Source organism: Saccostrea cucullata, unplaced genomic scaffold (genome assembly GCF_032062105.1).
Source record: "Saccostrea cucullata isolate Sc308-1 unplaced genomic scaffold, CSIRO_AGI_Scuc_v1 ctg221, whole genome shotgun sequence".
Lineage (NCBI taxonomy): Eukaryota > Metazoa > Mollusca > Bivalvia > Ostreida > Ostreidae > Saccostrea > Saccostrea cuccullata.
The window spans coordinates 437,043-448,829 of record NW_026931943.1 but is presented as its reverse complement, the minus strand read 5'-3'; the positions used below and the strand labels follow the sequence as shown (position 1 = coordinate 448,829).

Sequence of the window (11,787 nt, the reverse complement as noted above, 5' to 3'; positions counted from 1 at the left end):
CTATGTCTTTTACTTAAAAGTATCATGATTTTGGATCTGTTCGGTGAGTACATTTACATAGGATTAACCTCTTGTTGACCTGCTAAGAATAGATAATGTGTCACGTGATTCCATTCCGCCACAGGTGAATAACTTTGGAAAGCGTGTTTTCTGTAGGAAGCGACACATGTAGCTCGTATTTGAAAAGTGCAGACACCAGCTTTTATTTTTTTTTAAATAAACAAAAGGTTCTCTATAGACTTCGATGAATATCACTTATGTTAAACTCTGACGATTTTCTGGAACATTTTTTTAATTCTCATGCACGTAATCGCAATATCCCTGTTCATTGCGAAAAGCACAAGCGTAGATGTATATAAATACACATTTATTTACAGAATTTACAGCAAAGTTAAGAGATATATATACATGTCAGGCAGGTAGTATTTGGGGGAGGTTTGACCCATTCTTTTCAGGGATAAATCTTGAGTTCTTCACACACACACACACCCCCCCAAAAAAAATTTTTCATACGCCTTCACGCTTGCTGTTACAATATGAATAAATACACATCAATGTTAATGTTTAATTTTTCAAATAAAAAAAATTAGTATTTTTTTTAAAATCCTAATTCTACATTAATCGTTTTCAAGTTTGGAGAATGATTTCCTCGATCTTTTTCTTTTGCTTTATCAAATTCATGTTTCTTGTTTTCTTTTCTAAGCCTCCCCCTGAATGGGAGTGTATGTCTGTGTGTATTTACCGTTAATTATTATGCAACCGCTTGTGCTTTTCAAACAATCATATAAAAGAAAATTATTGTAGTGGGTAAAATATCTTGACATTTTATTCAACAATGATAGATTTAAAAAAAAATTATTGTGATTAGGGGGATTTTCAAAACCCCAACAAAAATACCTCAAGAACTAAAAAAGACTCCTACCCACCCCAAGTTCAGAAGAATACGAATGATGCAAAATAAAATTCAAACGTATTGAAGATTATTATTACCCATCTTATATTGTTTATTATTTCTTATCTCACGCTAAAATTCATCGGTGTCTTCCTTTATATAATACCTAATTTAAATGTCTCCGCCCATTTGTATGTAATAGAGGAACCGTACTCTGTTCGAAAGAAAATGTTCCGGAATTTATGTGTTCAGTAGGTGTTGGAAATCAGCTTGTATTTCTTGAAATTCAAAGTTATTAATAATGATTGTACAAAATGTTAATTAGAAATACTTTGTTATACACAATGAAGCTAAAAATAATACCGTATCCTCATGTATATTCTGTAAAATAAGGGCAAAAAAAGGGACCACGCTGCTATACTTAAGTGGAAAACTCCTTTATAATTTAAATCACAGTCACTCACCCATACAAATAGACATTCACTCTAAAAACAGAAGAGAGGAGACGGAGAAAAAGAAAGGTAACTCTTGCTGTTTTTATACAAACCATTTATATTAGTTGAACTATAGTTACATTTTTTGTTTTTGAAAAATAGACATATTTCTATTTAAATGTGATTCTATCTATTTATGTTTGGGTATTTGCTAACAAAAAATAAAATTTAAATCTAACAACTTAAAAAAAATCAATCATGCATACATTGACATATAAATTTCCATATACACATTTCTTCGTGTTATTGCCAAACATTTGAATCAAGAACAAATGCAAAGATATAAATATATTTTTTAAACAATATTTCACACTATTCATAGATATACAGACTTATTCATCTAGTTTTGTGAAAAGATTCCATTTCTCATCAAATACTAGTACATTTATATATATATATATATATATATATATATATATATATATATATATATATATATATATATATATATATATATATATATATATATATATATATATATATATATATATATATAAAAAAAAGGTAAAAAAGAAAACACAAAAATCCTCAGTTAAGCTTTAGCGCTTTCATTTTTCAATCTTCAGAAGCTTCTGAAGATTGAAAAATGAAAGCGCTAAAGCTTAACTGAGGATTTTTGTGTTTTCTTTTTTACCTTTTTTTAAATATTGTTATCCGATTACTGAGACATTATTTAAATTTTGGATATATATATATATATATATATATATATATATATATATATATATGTTATTTTTGTTTGTGTTGGAGAGGACAATCTAAGTTGACATAACTTGTGTCCAATCCCATTGATTGCGTTCAATAAAATATGTTTAAATGCACTAGTACATTTCTTTTTAATGCTCTCTGTATTCATTCAGTTTTGTGAAAAGATTCCATTTCTCATCAAATAAACTAGTACATTTGTTTTTTAATGCTCTCTGTTTTTCAATTTTATACAAATTGGTCCATATAGTTTTAAAGTTGTTTAATTATACAGGATTTTCTTTATATCTGGAACAGATAAATATTATATTTCAATTGACAGTTTATTAAATTAATCATTTCACTTTCAGCAAAACCAAACATTTTTTTTTTAATCGATTACAATATTAAATGAAAAAAAGTCATAAAACCAAACATAAACATTTGTTAAAAATGTATTTAATTCTACACATTCATTAAAAAGATGTTCTAGTGTTTCCTTTTCTTTGCTACAAAAACTGCATATACGAGGTCTGTTCAATAAATAATGTCCTCGGTCCATGGAAAGAAGCAAAAGACGCTTATCAATGACTTAGTCTTAATGATTTAACTTAATATTCTCTTGTAATTAAAACACATCCGTAACAATTTTTATCCAATTTCTGATTATTTTTAGAACTCAGTTTTGGGTATGACCCTTAGTATACTGGAACATGGTAGATCCTATGATTTCCTGGACTTGTTTCTTCCTTCTGTAAGGTGTTTTTATTCAAGTCAAAAGGTAATAGATCTTCCGAATGTTGTTGATGTGAAAAAACATTAACTTTCTGTTTATCCCCAAAACCCCTTTACTCTTCAGGGCGTGCGGGTATGGACGCTGTCATGAAGATATTTAATGTAGTTGATGCTATATGATATATGATATATTTAATGCTTCTGGGCCCTTTCTATAATATACCTTTCGATTTTTTTAGCATAAGAATGCTTTCTAGTCTCCTCCAAAAATTAAACTGTTTCCCCTAATACGAATTTGAACAACAATACCACTAATATTTAAGAAAATTGCATATAAATCTGTCTTTGTGCTCCTGTCAGACCTTCATGCACTGTTTCTGTCAAGTGCATCTTATAGTAAATTTTGTTTTGAGTGTTTTAAGCAATAGATTCAAGTTTCATTATCTGTCTGAATTTCAATCAGACGTGGATAACTACGATTACTGATATTTTAAAATAATTGTTAAGACATTCGTACACGCTGTCGTTTACATTCATTTTCAAAATATAGGGTGACCTTTGAGTACGAAGCATTTTTAACGTCAAAAATTTCTTTAAAACTGTAAAGTACTCCCGAAATGGTGTCAAATTTGCTCTGTGTCTTAAAGTCAATCATCAAATATTATTTGTTGAAATTTGACAAACAGTCCATAAGTTGTCATATTTTTTGTTGGCAAGGACGGTACCCATTATGTATTTTTTATCATTGAAACCCACCTGCTCATTTGTCTATAAAACAAACATTGGTTGCTGTAAATGTTACATATTTCAGTGAAATTTATTTTGGATTTTTAACAAGTTTTACAGCAGCTTAAAAGAAGCTGTTATTAAGGTCTTCCGTTTCCAACGGAAGACCTTCTACTGATTCTGTTGGTAAAGATTATTATTCTTTTTTTTTCTTCTACTTCCTAGACGCTAGCTTTGAAAGCTCATATCTCACTCATTTCTTAATTGATTTCGCTCAAATTTTCAAAGATACTAGAAGTTACTAAACTCTATCAGAATGCTGTCGAAAATTTCAAAAAGTCACTTCCGGTTTTGAATTATTTCCCTTTAAACAAAAATTTATAGGCTTTCGTTTCCAGACAAAGGCTCGGAGACGGCTAAAGCTGGAGAAGAAATTCTACTGATTTTAGATAATAGAGGGATTGAAGTTGTGCACATCGGTTTTTGTTTTTCGATTTCTCTATTCAAAATGGCGCTATATAGGGGTCAAAAATTAGAACGCTTAAAAGAGCCAAAAATTACTCATATTTTGCTTTTTATCTTCTAAACTAAAAACATTTTGTTAAACTATATAGAACATAATTTGTGCAGAATTAGAAGATCTTTCAAATGATATCTCGGAAAAAGGGCTGGTCCCTAAAATTAAGGGTCAAGAGGGGCCAAAAGTTTTTCCTTTATATCTCAAAAAGTATTGAGAATTTGTAATACGTCAAAGAAGCAAAGTTGTTTAAAATGTCAAGTTTAATCTATTAAGGTCGTCAAAGTACGTCCGGCGACGTCACTTCCGGCCAAACCGGAAGTAGTCGGAAAACGCATATTTTGCCATTCTTGACAAGTTTTTGGGTAACATCTGTCACTGGGAGCATAAAAATAAATTTTCCGTCCGTCGTCGTCACTTCCGGTCAAACCGGAAGTAGCAAAAAATGGCTGATTTTTGCATTAAATAACATAGATTTAGGGGATTTAAACAATTTTAGGACGTTATTACTCATTTTTGTAATAATAAAAGTTACTTCCGGTCAAACAGGACGGAAGACCTCCTCGTTGCTTTGCAACGAGCTTTGCTCTAGTTTTCACTCTAATTATAATGCAGCGTCTCGAATAGCCCTTGTTTTCCAGCTTCTCACAATGAAACTACTCGTATATGATGAAAAGTGGTCACAAGTTCATTAAAGATTCAATAATGAGAGAAATACAAGCTTAATGTCATATGATATATGTATTGTATGTCATACAGTTCAGGACACTATTTATTGAACAGCCCTAGTATCATTTCTTTTTTATATTGATATTCAACTTTTCAGTCGTGCTAAAACGTTATAAAATATAAACACGTGCATGTTTTACGAGAGTGTACACAGGCAGTCATTTAGGGCCAGATTTTATATATTTTTTTTTAATTAATTGAGAGAAAATTATTCAAATATAAAGAGAGAGAAAATTGTTAACAAAATGTTAAACTGGGTTTACATTTTATTTTTATAGGCTAATAACCAACTTGAGAGAGAGAGAGAGAGAGAGAGAGAGAGAGTACTAGACATGCAGGTATACGCCTACACTGCAGTGAGTGTATATCACCTCTGTAAGTTGCTCGGAGACGCCACTAATTTTTACCAGCTGTGAGAGGCACGGGAGCGGGGTGAACACAATGGCATACTACGTAGGTAAGACAATTATAGTATCTTTATTATTTTTAAAAAATCTGTATATCATATTTTCTTATTTTCAGGATGTTTAGATATAGATTCAGAGTTAGAAAATATGAGAAGTAAGAAATATTAATAATTTTATATAAAACATCATTTTTCGTTAAATCTGATTGGTTTTCGATCATTGATACGCCGGTATCATTTCTTGTAAAAATAACTCTTTAAAAAATGATTCTAAATTAAGTTATTTTGTACAGTAAATGCAATACAAACACCTGCTGTTTGTGTAACAAAAGCAAACGAACGTGCAATATGCTACATCTAAGTAATATTTGTGCAGAAGATTTTTTCAAGATATAATTGAAATACTTCTGCTCTACCGAAGTCGTTTTTATTTCATTTGTAAAACCCAATTAAACAGCTCCTAAAACCATTTATTTATGGTTGTAAATAGTGTGTGCAATTTAAAATAATATAAGTATTTTTTCATCTATTTATTTCTTTTATATTGTGTTTTGCACTGGTATAGCATAGCGAAGCAAATTCTTGAGAGATGACTTTCTAACTTCCTCATTCCAGTCGGCGCATTAGTTTACTCTGTCGTCATGCAGTTCTGTAGATAATTGTTCTGACTTGAGCTTTCCATGTTCTGCAAACCTTAATAAGTCATTGTCAACCATTTGTTGTTACTTGTATAAGCGTTGTTATAGATACCCAGATAAAATCACATTCTTTTCGACAAGCATGGGGAAAGTTCTTGAGACTTGGTTGCACAAAATGTTTCATAAAAGTAACTAGGTACAATTTTCAACTTTTCTTCGCGATATGTGGAGTACATCTTACTTATGCATGTCACAGTAATAAGATATAGTTAGGTCAAGTCACACAGAAGTGCTTGTTTCTGAAATTGTTCCGATGCACATCACACCACAGTTTATTATTTAGATATCGTTCTAAAGACTGAATGGAAATTGTACATGATCTGTTTTTTTTCTTCAAAATTAATACAACAGTTGATAATTCCAAATCATCCATGCTTTTAGCATTATCAGTTTTTTATGGGGTTGGATGGGGGTGAAGTTAACTTTCATCACGTAAGAACACACTTAAAACACGGTGAGTTACAGGTAGATATTTTCTTTATATCTTAATTTACTAGTAAGAGTGAAAACTATTCTAGCTCCTTTATCAGCCCCAGATTTACGATATCAATTGCTCTAGACAGAAACGACTCATCTGTTAGAAAGCAGGCTTCTCATAGCAGGTGAACCACTGTTCTCCTAATCCACAACACGTGTCCGAGCGTGAGTACAGTTGCAGGTTTCTGTCGAATCTGACCAGTTCCGTACATTACGAAGGCTTGATTTCAGTGGTGTCATCATATTATCTCATACCTTATGGACCACAGGCACTTGTTTCTGTAATAAATTTTTTACCCATAGTATAATAATAATACAAGGGTGTTGTTATTATACTATGGGTCAAAAATTTATTACAGAAACAAGTGCCTGTGTTATGGACATACGCCTTGTAGTTTTGAACTTAAATTTCTTATTTCCTGTTTAATTTAAAACTTCCAATTTTTGAAGGACCTTTTTGCAGTTTTATGTTGCCTGTTAAAGCTCTACACACGGGGTCTTTTAAATTCAATATTTACAAAATACCAGCTAAAAACCATATGTACGTTAATTTTTCATGAAAAAATGCACAGTACTAACATTTTCATCATTTTATGTATGGTCAAAACTCCTGGATAGTTTTGCTTATTTTTTATGTATGAACATCTTGCGTTACTATGATTCATAGTTGAGGATATCTTTAAAAATATTATCAGTGGTAGGCCTAATCATTGTAGGATTTCTGTAAATGTGCGCTGCGTATGTCGATACGTTTGATAAAATCTAATGACATTTTCTTTAGACAAATAGGTAGGATTGTTGCATAAATATTCGTAAAACACTTTAGTTGGCAAATCATTTCTGCCGAAGTCAGCGTCCTTGCACCAGACACTTTTACTTTTACACATCTGTTATCTTGCAATCTTGTTATTTGCTTATATTCATTCAAGATGACATATCGTAGATTGCAGATATGTTCATACGTTTAGGTATGTTACCTGCTTCTGGAGAATGTTAGGTCTGTTGTGAGATTTTATATGCAATACTGTGTTGTTTTGTAGAATACGATGATCCTGCCTGGACTTATGTCTATGTACCACCATACAGCTATGACGACGAACCCCTAGGTTTCTACGTAAACCCACGAGAACATCCATACAACTACAACTACGACGATAGCATCTATGAAATTCGTAAACGTCGTTATGCCATTGATGACTGGAGTCCTGATGATGACTGGTCCTACACCCCGCTTCCCAGGGACGCCTCACCTAGGAGACGCCGCGCGCGCTCGTCTGTTCGGGATTACATACCCGTTTCGGAATACACTCCACGACCTAGATTTGCATCCCCCGTCCGAAGACGTGCACGTTCCGTTGTCAGGGATTATGTTCCCGTCAGAGTTCCGGAATACATCCCACCTCCGGTTGCTTCTATTCCTGTTCACCGGAAATCCCCGTATGTCGGTAAATACGCCAGGCAGTTAAGGTTTGATAGCAGGACAAGCTGGGTACCTTTTGCTTCTGCTAAAGAAGATGAATTTGCTGTTAATCTTGATTTGAAATCAGACGCTTTGAATAGGGGACTTTTGAGACGAGACATCGATACTGCCTTGCGTTCATCGTATGCTAACAAAGGAAGATCTGAGGTGCGTTCGAAAAGGGATTTTGCTCTAAGTGAGCTACAAAGGCTCGATAGAAAACAAGCGCAAATTTCGAAAAATCTTACCCATTTTAAGCGTGATATCTTAAGGGCAAAACACCAAAGCCAGTACAGAAACTTCTGAGATGAGAATCATGAGAACTGTAACATCCTTTGACCTTGTATAGTTTTAATCTGAATGTTCATTTAAAAGCAACTGTGACGGTATTTATGCTTTCATTACACGAATAAAAGAATAAAGAATATTATAAATGTAAGCATCGTGTTTTAATTTAAAATGAGTAAATTCAAAAGCATGAAAAGACCAATATGCTAGACCATAGTTGCAGTCGCAATGCTTCATACAGTAAAGCTAAAAATTTTATAACTTTTTCGACTTTACTATAATTAACAACTTTAACTGTCATAGATGAGCTGTTTCCAGATACCGGTATTTCCCAATAATTAAAGTATTTTTAACCAAACAAGATTATATTTCTTGCAGATTCTCAAAAGGAAATGCACTTAACACAGTAAAGTTCATGGTAAAACGTCACTAACTTTATGTGTATTATCAAGGGCATCTGCTCATCACAGTTTCATCTACTGAGGTTCCCTACTTTTCTGTCTTTGAGGCGAAGAACCATACTTTTATCGCGTCATCTTCTGTCAGACGCAATAAATTTACTTCACCTCAACATAAAAACAAATGTATGCTAATGTAACCAAAGAAAGTTTAGAATCGCCTGGCGCTTAAGTCAAAATAAGTTATTAGTTCACCTGCAGATTAATAATATTCATGATTTTGAAACTTAAAAAAAAAATCGTCGGAGCATGCACCGATTTGACCAATTAAAAAAGTAAATAAATAATGTACACGTATATATTTTTACAGTTATTTTCTTACATTTACTGAAAATCGATAAAATTTAGATACAATAAATAATACTGTAGAGTCTTTTTCTATTTCTGGCAAGTTTAGCAAAGGCGAGCGTGTAAAGCCTTCAGACGGGTGACCGCTTCATGTTACAAAATTGGTGGCAGCGTAGTGACTATTGTTTAGTGTCCTGCTTTAGGAAACGTTATTTTTAGCTCTAGGACTTTGTGTCCATTTAGAGACTAAGTATTGTGGACGGCAGGAGTTAACATTATTCCTGCTTCAGAAATCTCTAGGGGTAGGCCTATGTGTCCATGTATGAGTGAGACAGTAAATTGTGATGTAAAAGAATCAATTTCTACATTTTTTTTTCAACATAAACGGGTTTTAAAAATATATAATTAAAAATAAATTCACTTTAGGATAAAAAATAATTATCAATCGTTTCAGCTTTCTACTGTATCAGATGACCATTTTTTATCAAAGGTTTATTTATTTTTTAAATTACATCTTCAATAGTTTTTTTTTTTCTTGAATATAATAAAAAATATTTTGGATGAAGCAAATTAATAACATGCTATGGTAATTCTTGGTACGAAGAATTAGAGAACTAGAAGGAAATCATAGGAAAATAACTCTCGGTATTCGGCTTTATAAATGTGTCCAACTTCTAGAAATAGATTTATTAATGATAATCAAAAACATTGTGAGCTTTTAACAACATTTAATTTACAGACTCCACAAAATCATCAAAAATCTTTAGGCAAAATACTGAGATCATGAACAACATCATAATATTGTTATTAATTACACTGCTTAAAGCAAGCATTTCACAAAATATTGATCAAAAATACCTGTTTCCTTTTTCAAGCATTTCCTTAGAATATTTGGTGTACCAGTTTCATATACAGTTTTACAAAATCATCAATCCTCCACCTGATCATCATGAAAAATAACTTTTACAATTTCATTATACATATTGCATGTGTGAAAATAAATTATTCAAAAAATAAAAAAAATTCTACAACATCAACAATAAAAGATAACAATAACAACATGTAATAACAAGAGGTCAAACAATTATATAGATCTGAATTATTTGTATTTTACCTGATAAAATATTTGAATAAAAAAGTAATAAATGAAATCACAGAATATCGCATGGCAATTAGTAAAATGTAATGCCATATTAATAGACATAAAGGTAGTAGCATGTTTCAGCTCATTAAATGAAAAACCTTGTGATGGCACAGCGTCTTCCAAATTCTAATACTCTGAATTAAAAAAGTAAAACAGATCTAATTCATTTTTGTTTTATTCCTCACTGGTTTCTGACTAGATAAATTTAAAAGTATATTTGCTTTTATGCCTTATATATTTTGGTGTAAGAGATTGTAAAGACCATATTTTTCTTTTCTCAACATATTATACAACTTTAAATAGAAATGGTCAACTGCTATTGAAGAATAGCAGGGACTACATTTTTGGCGGAATGGCAGCATATGAAAATATATCTTCTTTTCTACTTCTCAAAATTATTATAGAACAATGTATTTAGGTATAATTCTTACACAATCATGATCAAAGACTTTGAAGAAATTTTCAAATGTAATTTTAATTAATAATAAGGGACTAAAGTTTCAAACTATATTAAATAAATATGATTTTTTCAAACAAAATAAAACAGTATTAGCTTTTAAAATTTCCAATCTTAGTTCAGATTTGAGCCCAAATTCTGTAAAAAGTATTTTTCTCTCTCTTAGTATACAATCTTGTATCATTTCGTATCTTTATGTGACAACTTTACTATATTTGAGAAAAACAAAAATTTAAATATAGGAAGCATATGAAAATAACTATTAATATATCACTGTCAAGTTCCTGGAGAAAAAGTCTTAGTGTAATAAGTACATTTTTTCAGTATGATCGTATACCGGCAATGATAATAAGAACATCTCTCTCTCTCTCTCAAATTAGCTTTCACTAAAAATGTACATATATGCCATGTTTCACGTACATGTACTTCCAGGTCATATTAACCTTTATTGATACACTCTTATTACATATTCTAGATAACCTGAAAGGTAAGACTCAAATTTACAGGTAACTAATGGAAGATGTATACTCACCGTCAATAGAAACACAACACCTTAAATTTAGGGTGAAAATAATGGACAGGATATAACTATGTACCAAAAAAAGTATAGACATCTTTAACTTTGCCAAATCAGTTTTTTGACGGGTGAATGATTTTCATTCCATTACCGGAAGTTGATTTTTAACAGAAATCAAATATTAGCAATTTTGATAAAATATTTGACAATATTTTGGTTTTTAAGGTTTTGTACCTGTTTATCATAAGTATTGTACTAAAATGCCGGGAAAAAATATTTCTTTCTTTTCCGGATGTGATTTCCTGTATTTCCTCAAAATTACCGAAAGCACGGATTTCATTGCTAATGCTGGAAATTCTCAAAATAAAGAAAACGTAGAGCTACAGATGCAAATATACGCTACATAACGATTTTCTAACTCATGTGTTTCAAAAGCATGAATGACAGTTCATTGACCGGAAGTCTAAGGGTTAATACACTGCGCCTAGTTAGAGAAAATTCGACATCAGTATCTGAAAAACAGGCAATTAAAAATGTGCAAGAATATTTATTTTGCTCAGATAAAGACATTGATAAACCTAATGCAAGGTAGAAATCGGACTGCGTACACTGTATGTTGTACATGGCGGACTAGCATGTTTTGATTAAATGGTCAGAAGGGGGGTGTTTTTTTTTTAAATGTTAGCTGTTAAGAGGGCTAAAAAAATCAACTTTCGGTAATGGAATGAAAACCATTCAACCATTAAATAACTGATTTGGTAAAGTAAAAGATGTCCTAACTTGATTGGTACATAGTTGTTGCGTTTCCATTGACGGGC

At 31.6% G+C, this 11,787-nt stretch overlaps 1 protein-coding gene across 1 annotated transcript; it reads left to right on the top strand.

Moving 5' to 3' along the window:
* Positions 1-5,122: 5,122 nt before the first annotated feature.
* On the top strand, positions 5,123-8,256 carry LOC134234071 (uncharacterized). The gene is made up of 2 exons (XM_062716137.1): positions 5,123-5,234; positions 7,399-8,256. The coding sequence occupies exons 1-2, from the start codon at positions 5,219-5,221 to the stop codon at positions 8,121-8,123; spliced, it is 741 nt and encodes a 246-aa protein (XP_062572121.1). The 5' UTR covers positions 5,123-5,218; the 3' UTR covers positions 8,124-8,256.
* The last annotated feature ends 3,531 nt before the right edge of the window (positions 8,257-11,787 follow it).